The 24240-nt window shown below is 41.4% G+C and overlaps 2 protein-coding genes and 2 pseudogenes across 2 annotated transcripts; all 4 read right to left on the reverse strand.

Moving 5' to 3' along the window:
• Positions 1-362: 362 nt before the first annotated feature.
• On the reverse strand, positions 363-6659 carry calm3a (calmodulin 3a (phosphorylase kinase, delta)). Its single transcript, XM_030778531.1, has 6 exons — positions 6525-6659; positions 3649-3679; positions 2948-3091; positions 2352-2458; positions 1239-1374; positions 363-391 (listed from the first exon to the last, which is right to left on the reverse strand). Exons 1-6 carry the CDS (start codon positions 6525-6527, stop codon positions 363-365), a joined length of 450 nt encoding a protein of 149 aa, XP_030634391.1. The 5' UTR covers positions 6528-6659.
• A 2421-nt stretch (positions 6660-9080) lies between these two features.
• On the reverse strand, positions 9081-10505 carry LOC115814993 (zona pellucida sperm-binding protein 3-like; annotated as a pseudogene).
• Positions 10506-11730: 1225 nt separating this feature from the next.
• LOC115814994 (zona pellucida sperm-binding protein 4-like) lies at positions 11731-13320 on the reverse strand (annotated as a pseudogene).
• Positions 13321-19669: 6349 nt separating this feature from the next.
• Positions 19670-22433, reverse strand: LOC115814995 (potassium channel subfamily K member 13). The gene is made up of 2 exons (XM_030777965.1): positions 22076-22433; positions 19670-20682 (listed from the first exon to the last, which is right to left on the reverse strand). The coding sequence occupies exons 1-2, from the start codon at positions 22431-22433 to the stop codon at positions 19670-19672; spliced, it is 1371 nt and encodes a 456-aa protein (XP_030633825.1).
• Positions 22434-24240: the final 1807 nt, after the last annotated feature.

The following is a 24240-nucleotide window of genomic DNA, read 5'->3' on the forward strand; positions in this document are numbered from 1 at the left end:
CCAAATTATTTAGTCAAGATCCTGTCTGTGACTTTCTTTCTTTAAATTGTAGTCTGATCTGAGAGACATCTTCTCTGGAAATGTCTCGTTCAGTAAGCTAATGCTTGGTCCATTCACTTCTGCTGGGACTAATCTGCATTAATTCTTCACAAATTTTTTTTTTTTTTTTTCCAAGATACGTTTTACGTTCAAATTTGGTTAAAGCCATGATTACTGTCATTTTAAAACCTAATGCTTTTGGAGTAAACTTTTGGTTTGATATATATATATATATATATATAATTTTTTTTTGTTTGTTTAAAGACAGAGTGATCTTAGTAGGACAAGCAATGTAAGAGAGAAAGAGAAAAGAAGGGCATCCTTCACTTCGCAGTCATCATTTGCACAAACTCTGTAAGAAAAAACAAAAAAACAAAAAACAAAACAGAACACATTACATTACAATCTTAAAACTTTCGTTTCACACCAAGAAGAAGAATGGGGGAAAAAAAAAAAAAAAAAAAACTCCTAAGGCATGAGGTAGGACTGTACAGATGACTCCAAAGGCTTGTATACCACATTTCTACACGGGTGGTGTTCTTGGGGCGGTCTGACTTTCCCTGCTGGCAGTACGGACACTGGAGCCAGGGGTTCGACTCCAGTGACGCTGCGCAGTGCAATTTTCATAGAGCTGTGATCAGTGGCGTGATAGGTGAAAGAAGGTGCCATGGGGCTGCCCTGTGACAGGCCTACGTTTCGAATGGAAGTGTCAGTTTGTAGAGGGCTACGCTGAACTGGCCATGCTGCGTTTGGAACAGTTTCATCTGAAAGACCAGGGCCACCGACAATTAAATGTGAAGTCGGAGATGGTTACGATCCGACTCGTGTTTCATAGAAGCCATAAAAATCACTAGGCTGCAATAAGCTGACCACAGATGTGCATGTAGGTATGACGTATGTTAAATACAACCACTATTCCATTTGCTTTTCTAATTCACTGAGTCGCCCATCAATCACTAAGTGACTGAGTAAAACTGTGTGAATTCCTAGCCAACTATCAGCAAGACCTGGTGTCATGAATTGCTGTCAGGAGTGAAATTGGGTAGAGTGTGTTTGTCTTTTATCTTAAGACACAAAAGCTCTCTCTTTTCTGTTGCATGCCGCTGTATGCTGATATTTGCATGATTGAATATGAGCAAACAGTCGGGGTGTTGGAGGACCAATGGGCTTTGACCACAGTGGAGGTTGCGGCGGCTCACCTTCATAATTGACCTGTCCGTCACCGTCAATGTCTGCCTCTCGAATCATCTCATCCACCTCCTCGTCAGTCAGCTTCTCACCCAGGTTAGTCATGACGTGACGCAGTTCTGCCGCACTGATGTAGCCATTCCCATCCTGTCAAGGTTTAAAAAAAACACACACACGCACACACACACACATATAAATATGAATACAGGCTAGGTGTTACATTATGTTGTTCTGTTTTCTTTGTCAGTATGCTGTTATGCCCGCACAAAAAGAGACATGTCCCTTCATTTAAAATGGAACAAGAAAACAGTGGGTAATGGATAACATTTCATACCAAATATCTTGAAAATTTGTTCTGTGATACACTTTGCCTTCAGACACGAGGGCAAAGACGTTGGTCGGTCTCAAAAAAGAAACATTAAAGCCAAAAACATAAAGATCAGAGTGCGTGAGGTCACTGAAACGGTGTAAAAAAAAAAAAAAGTCCGGATAAGTTCCCTGTAACAACAGCTACAATTAGCTGGTCAGAGCCTTTCCTTATGTCAACCATTATTTTAAAAAAGCAAACGACCCCTGATCTCTAATGAGCAGATAGGAGCATAACAGTGTGTGTTCAGGCGAAGCCAGACTATAAACACCAGGCTAATCAGCCCACTTTCACACTCTACACAGTATATTAATGGATGTCTTACATAAACACTGGCAGTGTGACGAGACAGAAGCAAGGAAAGGTGGGAAGGGGGGGGGGGGGGGGGGGGGTTTGATAAGCTCTTTCCCTTGGCCTGCGTTTGGAATTACTACAGGGTTTGGCGGTCTAAAAAGGAGCATGCAGGAGCCAGAAAAACTTCAGAGGTCTTTTCTAGGCGAGACCAGTAAAGAGGGCTTTCGAATGCTGATCTGCTAGATAATTAGTTTTCTTTATTTTGTTTGTCTTCTCTTTTGTTGTCTTTGTGGCGTATAATTTACATACTTTGCTTCTGATGTTGTATGGATGCTGATGGACGGGGGATGAATGAACAGCGAGGGAACGAGAAACAAAAACATGTCCTCGCGGGAGACGACAGACAATTTACGGTGACGCGTTTGATTTGAACAGTCGGGCAGGTCTACAGATGTCCCCGTACCTTATCAAACACTCTGAAGGCTTCCCGGATCTCTTCCTCACTATCTGTGTCCTTCATCTTCCTCGCCATCATTGTGAGGAACTCTGGGAAGTCTATTGTTCCGTTTCCTGTAGAAAAAAGAAAAGAAAAAAACAGCTCTACGTTCAGTTGTACTATGAATAAAGATTTACACCCCAACACATCAAAACCAGGATAATCTTCCACTGTTTATCACTCCTGGAAAGTAGGGTACATGATAAAATGGCTTTACACACAAAAACAAAAAAAGAGGGAAGACGAGATATGAGAAGAAATAAATCTGACCAACAAGCAAAAACAAATTCCCTTTCAATCTTTTCGTTAGTGGTTATTACGTACATAAAATACAAATGAATTATGTAAAAAAAAAAAAAAAAAAGAAAAAGAAATATTTATATTGCTTGCATACACAATGAACTAACATAAACACACATAAATATCTGTGGCAGATCTGAGACACCTCCTTCTCACTCTCGACCCAGCGGTAAAAAGGTAAAGACCGGACAAAGATTCAGCGGTAAACAGACACATTTGGATAATGACATTCCGTTTCCACAAACAGGTAAAGATCCTCTCACCGTCAGCGTCCACCTCGTTGATCATGTCCTGGAGCTCCGCCTCCGTGGGGTTCTGACCCAGTGAACGCATCACTGTCCCCAGCTCTTTGGTGGTGATCGTACCGTCCCCATCTTTGTCAAAGAGCGAGAACGCCTCCTTGAATTCTGTCGGGTCAAAGAGTCACAGAACAGGACCATTCCAAACGGCAAAACGGCATTAAAAAACACGAGAAAGAGCCTACTGTTGATTGACAGTTTTTTGATGAGCTTTTCATCTGTAGCTTGCAGATTTCAGGCTGTGGCTTGAGTGTCTGACCACAATGACTTTACAGACTCTAACCCTTCAACTGCAGAAGAATTAGGGCAAAGCTCTTAAAAAGTGATCTGAGACGATAAAAACAACACCCAAATGATCCATTTGGAAAATAGCAATCAAGGAAAGATTTCTCTGAATGGGTACAGAATGACTGCTACAGATAATGTGTTAATTCCAATGGGACTGTAATCATCCTTCGGAGAACTGATAAAATATCACAGTAATTACTTTTGCAATGTCACATTCACCTCAGCTGTTTATTACCGACTGCCAACATGTTGAAAAAAAAAAAGTATATAAATATATATATAATAAAGGTAAATCCAAGAGGGCAACCAATCAAGGCTGTCCAGTCAACTGGCAGGGTCGCCATATGTTGATTTGACCTTGTGGTCACTCAACTCACCAGCAATCTGTTCTTCGGTCAGCTGGTCAGCCTACATGAAAGAAACAGAGACAGGGAGAGAGAGAGAGAGAGAGAGAGAGAGAGAGAGAGAGACAGAAAAGTCACACCAAAGCCCCGTAACTATTAAGACTCCAGTAATACGGAATTCACACACACCTCGGCCTCAGCGCGTGCAAAGAAGGACAAGTATAAATACTCCAAAGCCTGAAATACCCAGGCTGGGTATAATTAGAGAGGCATTAAGAGGGTCAGCAATGTAGCACACTTAAAATTATGGTACTTCTCTTTGACACAGAGTTCATTATGTACTTCCTAAAAAAAAAAGAAAGAAAAAAAAGGCAGGTTTCACAGTGCACTTTCTCCAAAGCTACATACTTTGGGCAAAATACTATCATACACACACACACAGCACTATAGGTGACTCGAACATAGACTGAGAATAGTAGCTAAAACAAAGGTGGGGCCTTTGAGTTTGCGAGAGAGAGACAAACAGATTTAAAAAAGGAAGCTTTCTTTTTTTTTTTTTTTTTTGAAAAGCACAAAATGGCACGTCGATAAGAGTGGAGAGGCGAAAAGGTATGACTCATCCGGGTTCCGTTCGGACGTTTGACAACCTAGCAGCTCCATCCGTTCCTTATGCCAGTATGAAGCAGGATCACTGACAGGAGATACAGTCAGGCCATTCATAGAACATGACACAGCCTTACTAATGACAGTGTGAGGGCACAAGCCAAATGTAGACGGAAACCGGAGAGAGAGAGCTGTACAGAGAATCAACAAACAGTTAGTCTTACAAGAGCTGTGATTCGCTTTTTTTTTTTTTTTGCTTTCTCTCTAATTTTGCCGAATACGAACAGGAGGTGACGGCAGTCCCTGAAAAATTAGAAGCTGGGGCGTGAAGGAGAAGTGACAATGAGATGGATTCCACGTCAGATTATTAAAGCAACTTGATCCGGAGAAAGAACTTTTCTAGCTGACGCTGCAGGTGTCAACTGTTTGTAACCGAATCCAGAATTATGAAGCGAGACATTTCGGTTCTAAGGCATCAGATGCCTGAGCCACAGGGTAAAGTTAAACACCTGCCTGAGGGGGGCAGATGGTGTGTCATGTACGCTGCAGCTGGCATGTTCAACAACACTGCTTATCCTTTATGCTTACATGAGCACACGGGGGCTCAGACTGCAAGCGAAGGCCTAAACAGCATTTTAATGAGAATTTGGCAATCGCTCTGGATTAAGTAGAGCGTGGGGAGGGACAACTGTTTGTTTATCATGCAACAAGAGTCCTGCGTGCCAAGTTGCATTCCAATTTGGCGACCGTGTGCACTGCAGAGTCAGGGTCTGTCTGTCTACTGCACCAGCTATGATTTGGTTCAATGCAGGGGGAAGAAGGGAGGGTTTGGGGGGGTGGGGGGGGGGGGTGGAGTAGTGAGAGAAGAAGGCAGGGTGGCAGAGATGATCAGTCACTGCAGTCCAGCCTGCTGCAATATGCACCATCACCGTCCAGCAGTCAATTTGAATCAAAAGATTATCATGTTATTTTTTTCACCTACACTTACGAGTCTTGTGTTAATAACAAAAACATTCGTTAATCCTAACCCACGGATAAAGGTAACAAAAGCGTCACCGTGGCTTGTTTTGAAAGGTCCGACGTACTACTCGCGATTGCTAGTTGATATATACTTCAGCTAGAAATGACGATCGACGGTTTTCTAAGTCAGGACAGTTTAGCTGCAACAGATAGCTGTCCATAATGTTGTCAGGTATAGACTTAGTCCATGTGGTTTGAGACACGTCTACGTCTGTATGTCTGACAGCATTAAAGGGTGATGAGTTCAGCTCATCCTTTAGATAAGGCGACCGTAAAGTCACCTAAGACAGTGTGCCTGCGATGTGAAGATTGAAAATTTCAGTAACTTGATCGGCTACACCTAAGATTATTTATCATATCTGAGCACAATGATTACCACGCCCTACTTGTTACAGTGTATTTTTAATATAAAAAAAGAGGGATGCCCAAATAAAATTATCCGACAGCAAAACCGATAGTGCCTCAAGGGGTCTACTATCTAACATCAAAATGGAGATGAAAAAATATTTAAATTATCATAACAAGTCGTACAGCTGTGAGTAAGCACTGACAGTTTGTAAGAGCTAATTCAATGGCAACCGAAGCTGTTCTGACTGATATCATGAGGAATAAATTTATCAAAGTTCCCATGTTATATAAAATCATCGCCAAGCTAAATTCTTGTTAAAACTTGTCTAAGCAATTGCTGAAGAATAGCACGCCATATTCACATTCTTGATCGTACATGCATAGTGGTAGACAGCTTAGCCGAATAGCTCGCTCAAGCTCACTAACGTATATAACCAGTCGCAATGGTTAGCTTAAGGAGACATTGAAGATTGTTGCCAAACACACGCTCCACAACAACAATACGCATAATAAGATATCTGCCATATGGTAAACGTTATTAAAGGTCCTTAGCGGGCCAAATAAACGTATTTTAATTGGCTAGTCAATGCTGTCAACAGCGCTGCACAACTATAACTAGCGTTAGTTACAAGAAAATGTTTGAACATCTTGTCTCGAACATAGTTCGTGCTCTGGTGAAAGCAAGCATCAGTTAATGATATCTGAAGCCAAAAACAAACTCACAAAGATGCTGAACTTGACAATGGACCGCTACATATATGAATAACGCTCATACCCTACCTGTTGACTAACAACATCAGGTATCTCTGGCTAGTTAGCTTAGCACTACTAAGCTAATAAAATCTTGCTGTAGCCAACTGGGTTAAATAAGATTAGCTAGAATAGCTTCAACTGGCAGTGTATCCGAAATTTTGCTTTTGTCTTGAGTCGTCACTTACCATTGTTCTCTTGTGCCTAAATTATGATGTGCTCCTGTCTTCAACCTCCTCTGTAAATAAAAACTGTCTTATTTCTTGACAGGACAATGATTCACAAACGCTTAAGCCTCTCTGTCGGACCGTGCAGTCTCTTGCTCTCCGCTGTCAGTTCTGCTGAATGCCGCGGCCTCGTTTACTCCGTATCAATCCGCCAAATGACATCATTCATACTTTGAAGTCTCCATATACCCAGGGATATTTAAAAGATTTTACATCACACAGAAGGGTTTGTCAGATTTAGAAATCATTTCAAGCCCCATTTAATCCTGCTCTATTTATTCATCCAAGTGAAATTAGCAAGGATCCAGATATCACCGTGGCACTACTTGCACGATTTGCGGAGAAATCTTTTGGCTCGTAACTGACCCCAATAGCGGCGACTTTCTTGCATTAGGAGTTTTGGGGGCTAAGGTTAGGGGGTCACAAATTGATCCTTCTCGTTTTGCGTTTGTCTGCATCTTTCCATTACATATGGCCTAAGCGTTCACACAACAGTAACAGGAAAGAGTTTAAGGTTTACTGTTTGAGATGGTTAAATAAAAAAAACACTATTTCAATGTTCCAAATACCGGTAAGTTTAGATGGTGGAAGTGAAACCTGCAATGCGTCAAAATCTTCTTGACTCCTCAGACAGCCGTTGTATCAGGTCTTAATTGTGTCGACAGACACGTTCCACGAAGCAGTGATAATAATAAGGCATCAGAGATTTACATCTGCATGATTTACATACACGTTTGAAAAGTTAAGTAATTTACATGCACCGTCTGGACACAGCCTACGTCACGCGTAGCCATATTAAAGACTCCTGCAACTAGTACACTGCAGGCTGACCCATGCCCAACTTACATGCCATATAATCAAAATATAGCCTTCCTATAGTTTTCTCAGTATACAGTAGTCCGTAGGATTGGAAATGTATGTTACTTAAAGATGACGTGAATATTATGCACCCTATACGAATAGGCTTCATTACGCGCGCGTTTGTCGTCAAAGTAGAGGTAGCTTTATGGGGTCCTGGGAAAGTGTGGTTAAGTAAGAGCCTCTAATGAAAAGGCCACATTGATTTGGGAGAAGTAAAATCGGTTGCCTAAGAACACTGTGCTCTGCAAGTGGATGGCACTATGAGTAATAATTTGAGTGTTACGAGTGCATCAGTATTGTTATTATCATTTAGACTCTCGGCTCATTGTCTCTAAGGAAACGTTTCAGTTGCTGCACCAGCATCCCATCTTGAGTAGAGTTGTTTGTGATTTTCATCTGTCTTGGAATGTCAACGAAACACATTGATGCAGCGCATAACAATATGACATTTTGTTTCTATTTGGTCGACTGTAGTTAAGGGTGGAACACAAGCTCCGCCAATCGGCTAGCAGCCGAGAGTGAAGCCGTGCTATTGTTGTTTATATTTTACCTTAGCTACACTCTTATCCTTCAAAATACAACATGGAAAACCAAAGCTGTCTAGTTCTTTCCATATTCATGTTAAGCTTCATTTTGATTTAGGGTTGTGCTTTCTACAAAGTTTGACTTTTGCAAGATCACAAACTCTTGCAAGTAGGTTTCCACATCAGTGGTCATGACTGCTTTCCAGATTACCCTTTGGTGACCTATTAACATCTGAATATTTTTTTAGTAGCCTTAGAAAGCCTTGGAGAGCTGATCGGGGCTAACTGAACCAGCATCTTTTTGTTCTCAGGTTGCCTCTCTTTCAAACACACAGAACTGTGACAGGAAGAGATTGTGTGTGAGAGAATCTGTAAAGAATAGAAATAGAAAGTCTCTAGCTAATATTTCAGAATCCACTTCTAAAATAGCAACAGAAAAACAGCACATTGTAAATGTCCTTTTATAGAAAAAGCCCCGAGGTGAACCCACTCGCATAACGAGGCTCTATTTCAGAGCTCATTTGTACATATTTTTTTGGTTCATCATGCATGTGTCAGCAGATATGTATGCACTTTGCATGTGGAGAGGTCAACTTTTTATTTTTTCCCCAAATCACATTGGCTGGCAACCTGGTAGGTATAAGGCTTGTTTTCAATAACATTTAGATGCAAGTTGGTGTTCATCGCAATGGAGTTTTGGCTCTGGAGGCATGTTAATCCAAAATGAGTGATCAGCACAGGGAATAGTCAACCTTCAGCTGTATGTCAGGCCTTTCTACAGAATTCTCCATCTTGCATCAGTCATAAACAGACAACTCATGGATATATTTTTGTACTTTTATCTGTTAAACCTCAACCATCAAATGGATTTTCCTTGCCAATGAGACTGAGGGAAGCTTCACCTTCCAATCTGAGATCTAAGAGGAAAGGGGGGGGGGGGGGGGGGACCACCATCACACATTAGTCACACTGACCAGGAACCAAGAGCTCCTTTGGCAGAGTATCAATATGGAATCCTCAAATTAATCCATACCTGCATTAGCCTTTAGATCCCTCCCATTCCTGAGGTCACAGCAGCCACACACCTGATCATTTCTATCTGCTGCAGTCACCCCTGAGGGACACAGCTAGTTTAAGCTCCTGGAACTCTAATGCCTGGAGTCAGAATGCACTTGGATACATACCCATGGACTGAGAAGGAGCAGGCCTTGTGCTCTGCATCAGTGGGAGATGAAGCTGCTGTAGCCTTCAAGAAGCATTTAATGTAGTTGATCTGCAAAATTAAATTCAGAAAGGCGACCAAGCTAAGCAAGGCGTTATCTCTTTACATACCGAGCCAGTGCCCTCCTGGAACCCGAACGTCTCCAACTGAAACTGGAGCTTATCATCCTGGTCTCGGGGGGCAAGAAGCGGGAGTCTTAGCCTGCTGAGCTTGTAATCTTGGCGTCAACCATGGACCTGTGAGAAGTGCCATATAAATGACACTGCACTTCAAGCATGAACTTATTCACGAGGACCTGCCCTTACCCATGGTTCTCAATGAAGGTATAACTGGGGACTGCATTTACCTCAGGGACCGTGGTAGCCACACAGCTATCCACAAGCACACACGCATGTACTGCATCACTGAAGTTTCAATATTTGAGATCACCCAGGATCTACTGGTTGGAAGCTCTCTCAAACTGCCAGGAAGAGTCATTATTGAACCCATATCCATGTCTGAATGATTTGCAATAAATGTTACCCACCAGTCATGAGTCTAAGGGAGAAAACAAGGAGTTTTTCCTCTGCAACTTTGGTGGCAGCATAAGGTATCCAAGTAGGGCTCAAAGCATGACTACTTACAGCATGTTTCCTGTAGTCTGAAGAAATGCATTACGCATAAAAAACAAATCTCACTGCAGAAAGAACAAGAGATGCGCAAAAAAAAAAAAAAAAAAAGCCAAAAAAAAACAGGCCTCACCTTGGATAGTGACACTTCACACCAACCACAGCACCTTTTGTGTTAGCTACTGGAGCACCAGCAAAAGCCCCTGGCACATAAACAAGGGTGAAGGTGTAGATAAGTTCATCTTTAGTCATCTGAATCAAGATGCAACGGTTACTGAACAGAGTTTCTTTGCACAATAGACTGGGCTCACGATGCTGAGCTTGTTCAAATGCACAGCTCCACCGTTAACGTGCGGCCACAAGCCCACAGTGCAGATTCAACAGATCAGGGCCGGAGATGCCGCAGCAGCACAGCTTCCCAGTGCAAGAGCCGGATCCTTGGATCCTTTTTCACCTCCACCCACACTACATTCTCGCCACTCTGGACTGCAACAGTGTTGGTAGGAAGACGGGGTTTTCAAATCAAATGGCACCTCCGGCTTCTCTGGAAACCCCCAAGCCAACTGCTTAACAGGACCCTACGTCACTTGCTTGGACTGAAAATTCACTGGCTCCTGAATAGGTTTTTGTCTTGGCTTCTGAAGTACAGGAACTTCCTGGTGAATGGGCTCTGTGTTCAGGCTCCTGAGGAGTCTGTACTTGTTCCTGATATAGGGATTGCTACCATGCTGGCTTTTGCATAGGTAGTTGCTGTGCCTCAGTAAGACTAAGGGGGAAAAAAAAAAAAAAAAAAAAAAAAAAAACCACCAGAAAACTGCCAACACCAAAAGTAAATCCCATCATTACTGCCACAGAGACACTCTTAATTGCAACAGCACAATGGTCTTGCCTTTTTGTAGCACACTGAATAGGTGTGGCTACACCCAGCAAAGATGAATTTAATGAACCTCTGGACATTTTGAATCAAAGCAATGCCCCGTTAACCCTTGCTTTGTTGTTTAAATAGTACAAGATCAAAATTTCAAAAAGATGTGGATAAAGTTAGTTCCCCCCCCTGTGTTCTGGTGATTGTTGGTCCATTTAGACATGACTAACATTACCTTTACCATCAGCGTACACACTGACTTTATGCAATGGCAGGAAATGAATAGGTGTAGTCAGTCAAAGACCTGATTTTTGGTTAAAATACTTTTCTGGTAGCTGCTAAAGACATGGAAGAGCCACAGAAACCAAAACACAAATACAGCAAGGAAAGGCTGTGACTCCCAGTGAATTCCATACACACAATTCACAGCATCCCATTCACTGACAGGAGTCATTTCCATCACAGCCATTTAATGGCATACATCTGTTGGGTCATATCTAGCAAGTCAAAAGGAAGTTGTATGACTGCAACAACTATACACAAGGCATAACTTGGGGGGGGGGTGGCAGCAGCATTGACATCAGTTGGTGTTGCTTAAAATGGCTGGCTAGAATTAAAGAAAGTCAAGCCACAAGACATGTCACCTGACTAGTTTCCAGTTCCTTCATTTTAATGAAAAAAAAAAAAAACCCCATACACAAAAGGAAATAACATGCATTTTGTGCAAGGTTGTAACCAAGTTTGCACAAGCTGTGGTTTAAACAAGTAACACCCCCCCCCAAAGGGATACTCCTAGTGCCTTGCACTAAGCTAGAAAGTATTGCAGTATACAGTTATGGATTTAAAGAAATCAAATAAAACATTTAGAATAAAAGACAGAGTTAAGAAACAAAGCAGTTTTTAGAGAAGCACCAAGACATAAGTTCACTTCAAGCAACAAAGATTACTTCCCCACTGGAAACCATGGGACCGTCGTGAAGACCAGCCTCTGCATGCCTCCCTGGAGGGAATGCAAGGGTCAGTTGCAGATTACCCAAACTGTCATTTCAAGCAGGTCAGTTACTCACTTCGTCTGCTACATCCATGATCACAGTTGTAAGTGGCAGATGGATGACACAGCAGTATTGCAGTGAATGAAGACCTAGTCAGATGAAAGCCATATGTCAGGTTATAGGTCATGTAGACCAAGTTTCACGGTTTGTCAAAATACAAATACCCTTTCTTCCAGAGGAACAAGGGAGTCAGGATCCACAAAAGGTAAACATCCTGAAGATGAAGCGCTTGTAATGGGTTGGGAAGGGAAGACCAGAGGATTCATCCACTGGGACTAGAGTGGTCAGGTAATGATCATCTTGGTATGGACACCTGCGGAGAGCACCAGGCTAAGTAAATGTACAAAAGGGAAGTGGATAAGGAAAGTAGTGTCAGCTGGGCAAAGTACCCATCCACCAGAAGGTCCCAACGGGGCAGGCTCTCAGGACTGGGTGTAGTTGTCGTCCAACAGTTGCCCAAGGTCAGAACAATGTTGGGATCGGTCCTCTCCAAAATAAGTACTTCAGCATACACAGCCTCCCGCAGGACTCTTGTAATGGGGTAGTCTGCTTCATCATAGTATGAAGTGTATGCTGCCTCTTCTGCGAGAGAGTCAGCGTCATGCCAACACTAATCTCAGGACTGAACAGAAGAAAGAAAAGCAGCACCTTACCTTCTACACAGCCTTTTGAGAAGCATTCACCATTTGCTAGTCTCAGCTCCACCCTGAGGGGTCCAAGTTCAGCTACAGGAAGAGGCAGAGGAACCATGTTGACCTCAATCACCAGGACCTTGACCCCAGTGCCCAAATATCTGCACTGGAAGAGGACCCTAGGAGAGAACGACAGTTTGCAGAAACCTCCTGGGGGGAAAGAAGCAAAGCCACCCAACACATGCAGTACTCACCTATAATAGCTGTCCCTAGTGATTGAGCCAAGGGGTCCAACACCAACCTCATAGGATGACGACATCCAGTTCTCGTATACCAGTCATCTTGCACCTACAAGTGAGAACTAGTATTCTAGTACTTCTTAATTAAGCAAGGCCACCCCAGGCAAAGTCAAGATACTAACCGACATGCTGGTGCCACTTTCAGTGACAAGGAACTGGAAAATAGCAAAAGGCAGCAGTGATGCCAACAGGGCTGCAAGGTGCATCATTTCCTCCAAGCAGGCTGACAGAATCCAGATTCAGTTCAGGTAGTGTGGCATCTCTGGCCACCACAACCACAAATTGACCATCCCTTGAGCACTGCACGGTCACTAGTAACAAATCAGAAAGAAAGCACATCATGCAATTCCACAAAACTAGCAAAGCACCAAGACAAACTGCACTGAAACAGTCTTCACCTGCTCTCCCATAATAGCACTGCCGTCCATCAAAGCAGCAGTTTATAGATTCACAATCAGCAGGAGTAATAATCAGGTTCCCCACACTGGACCTTATCATAGTCATCCACGCTGCATCTTTCAAACGGCTGTGACTGCTTATGCTCAAACCTTGAGTCAGGTTGCTGCAGCTGCTGATAGGCTAGAGATTGTGATTGTTGTGCTCCTGGTTTCCAAAGATTGGGAACAGCATCGCACAGCATGCCAACCCAGATCCAAACGGCCACAAATCTGGTAAGACTACAACCTCTAGCCATTACTTCCTAGCTGGATGTGATTGCAAAACAACCTCTTGTGGCAGTTTTTATAGAGGATTGGTTAGCATGTGTGTGAAGTTACCCCACCCCCTTCCAGCTACAGGCAATCAAAAATATCTTACGAGGTTTGCTCGTTAGAAGTCGCTTGTTAAGAGGCAAATAGAACAGATCTTATGCACAGAGGAAAAAAAACCCATTTGTCTGTATTTGCAAAGTTTTGTAGAATGGCTACTTGGAACATGTCCGTGTGCTTTTTTTCCCCCTTACACAAAAAATATTTCTGCTTTTCAAAAATGTTTCATTTAAATGAAACTAGTAAAATGAATATTTAGTGTCTTCAAATTAATTTGTTTTAAGAATGTTACCTGACATTTTAACAATTTCACCTCTGACCAAAACTTGAATCACAAACTGATTCATCTGAATCATGAGCTGGCATTTGACAGTTATCTTTCTGCAGTGTTTCAGTGCTCACACATGTCCAATCGATGGATGCTCTTCACTCTGAAAAGTAGCACCCCGGTGGTGAAATTGTTCTATCAGTTACCTAATGAGAAACATGGTCATTTTAATTAAGACCTTATGTTTCCTATTCTATATAACAAAAACATATATTTTACCATATCGGTGATTAGACCCTTTTTTTAATGACTAGATCTGTTCTGACTGACCTCAACACTAGGTTCACAAAGTTACAATATCAATTACAGCAACAACTGAATACATGTCTTTCGTCACACTTCTGTCTCCACTTCCCTCTGTTCTAGCCCATCAGTGTTCGTTAACCGCTGGCTCATTCATCTCATGATGAACTGATGATCACTTACACCTGTTTCTTTTTACTCTGTTCATTTACTCATTTCTGACTTGTATTGTAGGATATACTCATTGTTTCCACATAGTTCACTGCAAAGTTTCTCAGTTCCACTCTTTGTGCTAAGCCTTGTTTAAGCTCTCTGCTTGTTCATATACAGTTTTTTTTTATAATTATTCTAGTTGTGTCTGTACATCTCTTAGTGTGTTACTTCATCCAGAAGAAAAAAAATAGGTGCTTGTAATCTGTTTGTAGCCAACAGAGTTGAGGGAATATTTGGGAATATCTGCTATATGATAGTGGGCATTAACAATGGTGTCTGTAATATCCTCAGTCAGGATTATGGTCCTTCAAACCTGATTGTGATCTGTGTCTCCTGATCCCTTGGGATCTGAGTGATCTTTTGTAAATTACCCAGGTCTGCGTTGCGTGATGGCTCTCCATTGAGCTGCTGTGGTATTGATTCTTGACCAGCGGGATGAACAAAAATGTATTATGTGCTCATAAACTCAGCTGTACTGTTATAGTACAGTGCTGTCAGATACCTATGTACAATCACTCCTAGAATGTACTTTACTTAGTGCCAACCTTAAAAAGGCTATCCGAGATCCAATTTGCAATGAGGGCTTATAGGCACGTGAAGGAGAACCATCAAGCCTCTAGAATGCCATGTCAGTCTGATGAACTCTGTCACCATGTTCAGCCACCTTAGACCAACGTTCTTGAGGAGGCTAAACCTAAAACTCTGCTCCTAAGGGACAATAAAAAGAGGTTTGCCATTAACACAGTGCATCTGTTAACATAGCTGTCTGTCTTGTTAGTGGAAATGAAGCATGTGTTTGTTTCTGGTTATAATCAGCACTCACTGCAGCACTAGGCAGAGGATATGAGTACTGCAAGGAGCTAAACAACCGCCCTGGCATTTTAAACAACATCCAATCCATGTGGTTTACAATCTGGCCCATGGTTCGGCAGATCAAATGGTCCTCTTTAAGCAGTTCATCAAGTGCAAGTAAAACACGTCTGCATGGACACTGTTTCACCTTTTGAGACAATCTGCAAAGGGTATCCCAAAGTTGATGTTGCATTATGAAAATATTTTGTCTTAGCCATGCCCAATACAGTCCGTTTCAAACTTGCCACAAAAAATTAAAGCTTCCTTGCATGTAGTCATCTTTATATGGCTCTGGCTCCAGTGTGCTGTTTACTAACAGGCACCGACAGCTTAATTTAGCTCTGTTTTAAACTAGTTTTATTTTGTTTGCATGTATCAAAGAAACGCTGGCGCTTCCTCTCGCGGCTAAGGTTATGTCATCAAAAATATCATTAAAACGACCAAATAAGAACGTAATTTCAATAACATTGTAGAGCAAATATAAGATTAATATTACAAAATTATTCATTTGGAGGGGGAACATAGAGTGATTTGCATCTACCTAGCGCCACAGCCTGTCTCTTTCCACCAATAGCTGACAATTTCCACAGTGCTGAAAATGTTCCACACAGCAACGGGGTGACACAGTCTCTATTTTACTGGTTTTACAAATGAAACTTTTTAAAGTATGTTGTTTATTTGTGCTCACGTTCATATAACATAGTCAATGCTAGAATAACATCAAACACCGCCCATCATTCTAGGACGTATAACTCAGCATGGACCATTAATTGTGTCAAATCGACAAGAAAATATCACCTGCTGCGACAGGACATTTATCGTTTGTTTAGGTGATGAAACATTTGTACTCTTGGGTTCATATCTTTTTAAGACTCACATGTTTGCAATAACTCGACTGCATGCTAAGGATTAAAAAGCAAATACCTCATTACACCTAAAATAACGCAACATATATATATATATATATATATATATATATATAGCGTTATTTAAAATAACGCAATATATAAAATAAATAATACATCCACCCTGACCGCGCAGTGGAAAACACAGGAAAACAGCCTTATTTATTCAGATAGTTTATTTTTAATCTCAAAAAGGAGCCGGTTCGTTGTAGCGGACTCCACAGTGTGGCATGAGGAAGTCTTTGGCGGTGTCCGAGAAAAGTCCAGAGCACGAAGCTCCTGTACTGTTGGCGCAGGGTAATACGCCCCAACCAGCTAGTATCAGGACACTCAGCGTGATCAGCACGCAGAAGACCAGAGCGAAAACACCGATCCTCTGGACCGACCAGCTTTTGGTCTGGCTCAGGGAGTTTTCATCATCTCTCGAGGCGCCTGGAGTCAGAGCCACACTAAGCGCCAGTTCTTCCTCGAGGGTGTTTTTAGCTGACACCAGCTCCTCTGCAAGAGAAGGAACATTGGTGGAGTGAGACGCTTCGGTGATCAGGTCCTCCAGTTCGTTAATCCTGTTCTGATACATTTCAGTACGGGCCCGTTCTTCCTCTATTAAACGCCTCAGTTCGGCATTACGCGCTTCCTTCTGCTCAAGGACATCATCCATCTGTTGCATATTTCTCTCCTGAAGCTGAATTTCTTGTATCAAACATGCTTTTCCTTGGATTTGTTCTTTGAGCATTTTTTCGTCATGCTGCTGAGCAGATTTCATGCGTGACAGCTCGCCTTGCTTTGTCTCGAGTTCATCCAGCAGTGCAGACTTTTCGGCCTCGCGCTCTTCAAGCAGTTCCTTGAGATGGGCTAGTTTTTCATCTTGTTCCTTAAGAGAGGCGCGCAAGCCTTTGGCCTCCGTGACCTCAGTCTGTCTGACGAGGTTTTTCAGTTTACTGTTTTCGAGCCGCAGGACTTCTTCATCCCCTTTCGCTTTGGCAAGCTGTTCGACTAACTCGTTATGCTGTTCCGACAGCATCAGTTGGAACGACTTGAGCCTGTTCATTTCGTAGGCGAACTGGGCCTCAGCATCCTCACTTGATGTCTCTGAACTGCCGCTTGAGTTGAGGTGCTCCACACTCAGTGGAACACTAAGCTCTGAAGAAGTTTTTCGTAGCATGTTAAGTATCAGATTTTTATCGTGAAACGGACGGCTTGAATATGATCTGTTAAAGTTAGTAACCGTATCACTGCCCACAAATGTATGTGCTCAGCTTCTATGATGTTATAATGGAAGGTAAATCGTGACGCACACAGCTGATAAATTATGGAATGTGTACGTAGATATCTGGAACGTGCAGGAAGATACTTCGATGTTTCAACGTCTTGTAATGTCTGCTTCTAGTTTAAAGGGAAAGCATATTGGTAGTAAACCAGTAAAAGTAAACGTGAGTGGTACAAAGCATCTAAAGCAGTGATTCTCAACTCCAGTCCTGAGGACCCCCTGTCCTGCACGTCTTTGTTTTAACATTATCACAGTTAATTTAGCTGTTCAAGGGCTTGATGATTAATTGATCAGTGGAATCAGGTGTGTCAGTCCTGAGCAAGACTGTTGAAGTTTCCACTGATCTAAAGCCCAATTCATTCATTCATTCATTCATTCATTCATTCTCCAAGCCGCTTATTCTTAGGGTCACTGGTGGTCCTGGAGCCCATTCCAGCGCTCATTGTGCGAAGGCGGGAAAACACCCTGGACAGGTCGCCAGTCCATCGCAGAACTAGTTTAAAAGTTATAACTGAATACCGCATTACTCCATCTGTGTTAAGAAAGAAAGAAAAGCTTTTTCTTAGTATTGGAATAGTGATCAGTTACGATCAAGTAAAAGTGTTCACTGTACCTTTTTTATACACATAAATTTGCAACAATTTACTGGCAGCAATTTCCCTATGGTGTAGGGGTTATTTACAATTGTTTTGCCATCCGTTAAATTTGCTGTCCTTTATGGTCTCTTACTAGGTGTGAATGACAGTACATGAGTATAAATTCATAATGTCCCACCTGACACTACATGAAACTCTGAAAATAAAATAAAATAAAATAGAATAAAATAAATGACGAAAAGCACTAATTCGTCACTGACCGATGGGGTGTTTATGAGCAGATAAAGATTGACATAGGCTACACAAGATTCACATACACCAAGATTCACAAGCGGTTATCTACAAGAATCCGCGACTACTGCTTCTATTGTGGTATATTTCATTATATACTAGTATGTATATAACTACTGCCTTATGGCAATAACTTTCTATGTAACTCACTATTCTCACTTTACTAAAGGCTACTTATTATTTTACAAATTACTGCACAGTGTACAGATACAACCTTTATTTTTTTATCTTTATGCTTTATTTTTATTATTCTATTTTCTTATTTCTCTTATTGTATTTTACTATTTTAGTCTATGTCGTGATTGGTGTGTGCTGGACGGTGTTGTTGCGATACTCGAATTTCACTCGGGATGAATAAAGTATTTCGTATTCGTATTCGTATAATTCAGCCCTGTTCAAAAATCCCGGGATATAATTTATGACACTTAAACAGTAGATTCCGATTAGAATTTAGCTGTAAATTTACATCAATCTTAGTGCAGTATCTCCCAAATGGTGTATGCAGGCCACTCGAGTAAAAGATTATGTGCTGAAACTATTTAACTTTTGTACGAATGTGTGTCTTACTTGGTCTGTAGACTGTTAAGGTATTTAGCAGCAATTATTAATTGAAATACTATCCATCAGCGGTTGACTTGTCGCCTGAAATATAATTCATATGTTGTCATACCGACTGATTGACGGATTGATTGATTGATTGATTCATTCATTCATTCATTCATTCATTCATTCATTCATTCATTCATTCACTGGTTGGTTGGTTGATTTATTCATTTGTTTTCATTTATACAACAGGTATTGTTACAAGGCAAGTTTTCAGAGCCCTAGTCTCATCACCATTTTCAAAGCGGCAAATTCATTTGAGCAGAAGCGAAAATTGAGCAATGCTGGGCGTTAGTATTTGGCACATCCCATGATTCCGTCTGTTGGAGGGGAGTTAGGAGCATGGAGTCAAAAAGCAATGCTAAAAAGTACTTTATTGAGATGCTCAAATTTCCCATTATTTATCACTGAGACTAATAGTATGATGAATTACGAACAGTGTGTAGTCTGCCAGTGGAGAGCACTGAGTTCAGCTCCTTGACAACATGGTACAAGCGCACCTTAACGCTTTCACACAAGGAGTGTATTTTAGTGATGCAAACTATTTTCGAATTGTACATAATACAGGCATAGGTTTATGTTACGTGCGCAATTCCCTGCAATTGACCACGCGAGGATGTGGTCCTAATGTAATACGGCATGAAATATTGGATCGCACATTCAACACGTTTTTTTTTTTAATTCAAAAGAAACAACCAATCACGTTGAACTTAGAGTGCCTGTGCGCGATGTCAGATGCTCTATGACTGTCACACTTCCTCCGTTTTTTGCTCATACATTTTTTTTTCCAGTTACTTAGTAAATAAAAAGTGATGGTGCTGAAGAAAATACCATTATTGTGCACTGGGGGATGAACAATATTCATTGTTGCACTGAGTTTTACCATGGTAAATGTGAAAATGTGTCATGATGTGGATTTTAGGTAACATCACTCAGCTCTAGTCTATCCAGTAACTGATTAAGGAAAGCTTACATGCTTTATATATTGACCCTTGCCTCTTGAAGCCTTTTATTTAAGATAGAAATCGCACTGACACCTTCAGGAAGGCTATTGTGACGAACATGGAGAAAGGCTGCACTGGCCGCTGCAGGACTTTCCCGCGTCGCAGCCTTGGAGAGTGTATCCGAGTCGTCGCTTTCGCAAACCATTTCCCCGGAAAATCTGCACTCAAAGTCCGAGGCCGTCTCCCCTGCGCCTTGCACCTCACCCCCGCACACCGTCTCCACTGTGGCAATGGCGCACCTGCATTTAGGTCTTGAGGTAGAGGGCAGTGATGACATCACCACGTGACAGCTCCAGTGTTGGCCTTGGTGGCTGGCTGTGATTTGAATCTTCTGCCGCTGCTGCTGCTGTTGCTGCTGAACTGGGCTGCGGTCATGGAGACACGTGAAAGAGCAGCAAGATAGCGCTAACCCTTGGCCCCGCCGACGCTGACCCGAGCCGGGACAGCACTTGACGTACAGCAGCTTCTTCAATATCCAGTTGAGCATCTGCTTGATAACGATGGAGATGATATTGAAGAGAGCGTAGGTACAGCAGACACCCAAGAGGATGGTTAAGGAGTTGACGATCTGATACACCCATGCTGCCTCGTAATGCTCCTTCTGCCCGCTAACCATGTCCCCAAAACCCATGGTGCTGAAAGCCACGAAGCAGAAATACAAAGACTCCAGGTAATCCCAGTCCTCCATGGCTGAGTAAAGACCTGAAGCTCCACAAGCAACAAGTAGTGCCATCGACCCCAGTACTGCCGTTACGTAATACACGGAGGGCTTCCATTCAGCTTCTCCGTTTCCATCACCCGTGTTGTTGACACCATTTAACCCAGACTGTCTCTTCTTATGGCACCGGCGAATGAGGGATGCTATGAAGGTAATAACACGTTCAAGGAAGAGATTGAAGAAAAGGATGGATGCTGAACAACCAATGAGCCCGTAGAAGATCAGGAAAACTTTTCCAGAGATGGTCGCTGGTGCTGCCATTCCAAATCCTGAATTGGGTTGATGGAGAGAAAAAAAACAAGGAGAATTTCAATCAGAACAAAGTCCCCTGTTGTATGTTAACCACCCTCCCTAATCAACCGTCCTGTTCCTTTCTTAGGTGTTAGGACATATTTTAGGTATACAACATGAACTGAAAATCACAATTCATATCTTGAGTGTGTGAGCCAAATTGTGCACATTTTAAATATTGTGACGATTGCAAAGAAACTTTAAAAATGATTATGTAGACCAGTTTTCTACAAAGAAGGAATTCACTGCAGGCCAGATAAGAAGAGATAAGAAACAGCTAAAGAACATTACTGCTGGAACATTTTGACTTTTGATTTGAGTATTCCAACTAACTGACAAATCTTGCCTCATGAAACACTCTTCTGATGTTGGCTAAACTTTATTTTTTTCAGGTATTTGAACACAGAGACTGGTGTCTTGAATCCTCATCCTCTGTGACTACCACAGCTCAATTCAATCATAAAAGTCTTTCTTTATTGAGGCTGTAAAGGCTATAGAACCAAGTAATGTAATAACACATAGCTTCTTTCACTGTAATTATATATGTTAACATGAACTGATGAAACCATGGTAGGCTGAACAAATATTTGTCGGCTTCTTTAAATAGAAGGCCAGATGCATGGGATATGATTACCTATATCTATATTGCACTAGATGTAGACATCATGACTATAAATATATGTCATTTGTAGGAATCCTAATTTCTCACAAACACACACACACTTTGAATAGATGTTAACAATAAAAAAAATCAGTTTTCTTTTGCGAACTCTTGCTTTGTTCAGAACTAATTGTGGCACTAAAACTTTTCATAATGTAACGCTGTTGCCAATCGGAGAAACGACGCTTTTAAAAGGTTTTTTTGTTGTTTTGTTTTTTGTTTTTTTGCGGTTTTGTTGTTGTTGTTGTTTTTGTTTTTGGATGAGCAAGCAAGGCCCATCTACAACACTGATTAATTGACTTGGACAATTTAGTTGTGTGCCACTTTTGTTATTCTGGAGGTTAATTTTATTCAGGGATAGAAGAAACAATTTGTGGGAGGGAAAAACAAGGATTTCTAATAGCATTGACATTTTACTGAATTTTCGCTCATACAAACACTTTCACAGTAATCACATTATTGATGCTGCTTAAATGTCAGTTTCCCGTTCAGTCTTCATTAAAGCCATTATGTAAAGTTAGCATAACAAATCTTAGCACCTTAAAAACATTTCTTCAATATCCTTCCATGCTTATTACCTATATCGAGTTTCCATCCTCCTTGTTGTTTTTTGCAACCATATAATTTTACTACTCTTATATATATATATATTCATACTTATGGCCTTTCATTGATAGCCGTGTATCATTCTGAGCAGCTGCAGACCTTACCTATTGTAGAGACCACGGTGGCCACAAAATAGAAGGCTCCTGAGAAGTTCCATCTCGGTCGACGACGCTCCACCCGAACCCCAGCAGCAGTGGCCTCCTCGTACTGCTTGAGCAGAACGCGCAGGACGTCAGGGTGAACTCGATGTTCACGGGAGAAGTCTTCCAGATGCCTCTCCCAAAGCTGGTAGGCTTTCAGTTCTGTGGGTCTCTCCAGAGCAGAAAAGACAACTGCCCCAAACAGCATGTAGAGCGCGATCAGCGCCCACAGTAAGAAGATACGGGCGAGGTCCATGTTAAAGCAAGACACAACACCGCAACGGGCATGCTGGTCCTTTTCGCATTCGCCGCTGTGCCCCATAAAGAAGAAGTCATCAAGAACTACAGTCCTATGATAAAAAAAACCTTTACTCCCAGAGATAACCTACAGAAATTCAGGATTTCCTGGGGGGTTTTTTGTTGCTTTTTTTGAATTTCTACTCTTTGGCAGCAGTCAAATGTCTCATCGATTTTGAATTTAGCCTTCAAAGCTGTGGTTTCATCACCCCATCTGATGTATCATTTTCTTTGCTTTCATGACAAAGCTAAAATTTCATGATTAAAGCTAAACATTGCTGCAGGAGTCACTGATGTTACTGACTGACTATACTATGTGAAGGCTACATATATGTTATGTACAAAGTGCTTGTAAAACAAATGGCTTAATTGACATGAGCAGGGGTGATAACTTTACTACACCTTATCTGTGTAGTTGGTCTTTATTACCCCCTCATGATCTATTGAAATTATCGAGAGGAAATGAGCGAATATATGTTTTATTGCAGATTGTTGCAGCATGCTGCTTGACAATGAGGTTTTGCCAGTAAAGGAAGGCTCCACTGAAATATCAAAGGGGCCTATTTAGATTAGCTATTATAACTTAATCTCCAGTAGGACTCACTAATATGCTCTCAAAGCCTCCATATATATATATATATATATATGTATATATATATATATATATATATATATATATATATATATATATATATATATATATATATATATATATATATATATATGTGTGTGTGTGTGTGTGTGTGTGTGTGTGTGTGTGTGTGTGTGTGTGTACATATATGTATATAAATGTATGTGTGTGTGTGTGTGTCTGTGTGTCTGTGTCTGTTACAACACTGAAAGTAATTTAAAACATAGGAATGTGTCCAACCTAGCAAATTGAACCTGAACCATCCGCTCTTAGACTTACCATGTGCTGAATAGTAAATCATGTAATGTTCCAGCATTTGTCCTTATATCAAATTTTACAGCCGTACAAATGTCATTACATTGAAATACAAGGGGTATCTAGAGGAGAAAGAGCATTTTTTGCTGTTTTCTGTAAACCAAAACTTATAGGCAGAATTTAACTGGTTCAGTGACATTCTTGGAGAGATTAAAACGTGACCTGCTATCTGTGCAGATGGATTTGTAGAGGTTAGAGTTGACACGCAGGGCTTGGAATCTTTCTGCGCGTTGTAGCAATATGATTTGAACAGTGGGAGGCGGCATTTAGCTGCAATAGTTCAAAACCTCTGACTAGTTTGCACGCTTGCTGACGTGGGATAGCGAATATACTGCATGCTATTGATATTCGAGGAAGATTATGAAACGTTGTAGTTTTATTCATTAGTTACTTCTGTTTAACTTGGTTATTAAGTTTCATGTATAGTTGATCTGCACGTCGAGGCGAAGATAGTTTATGAATGGGAAGCTGAACAGAAGTGATTCCAACCGCATAAAGATTTCCGAAGTGACCCCATGTTTACGGAAGTATGCAAAAAGTTGCAAACATCTCCATGTATCTTTTCTTTTTTCTTTCTTTTTTCTCTTAAAGTAACTCTTTATCCAGCAGTCTAAATTTACACTTTAATCTCTATCGATCTTTTTATAGACAGAATATTCCAGTAAGACACGTGGGCCATCGCTGAGTTTTAAAGAAAGTCAACTATTCCACCAAAACAGACCACACTATGAGCAGCGAGGGAAAACGTTGTTGACACGAGTTGTGTCTTATCTTTTGTGTAAATTTTCTGTTCGGTAACCAGTATAACAGACTGCGAATTATATAAACGGGAATTATTTTGCACGAGAAGTTATTAATGACAGCTTTTGTCTTGCGCAGGCTGGTC

This window comes from Chanos chanos, chromosome 6 (genome assembly GCF_902362185.1).
Source record: "Chanos chanos chromosome 6, fChaCha1.1, whole genome shotgun sequence".
NCBI lineage: Eukaryota > Metazoa > Chordata > Actinopteri > Gonorynchiformes > Chanidae > Chanos > Chanos chanos.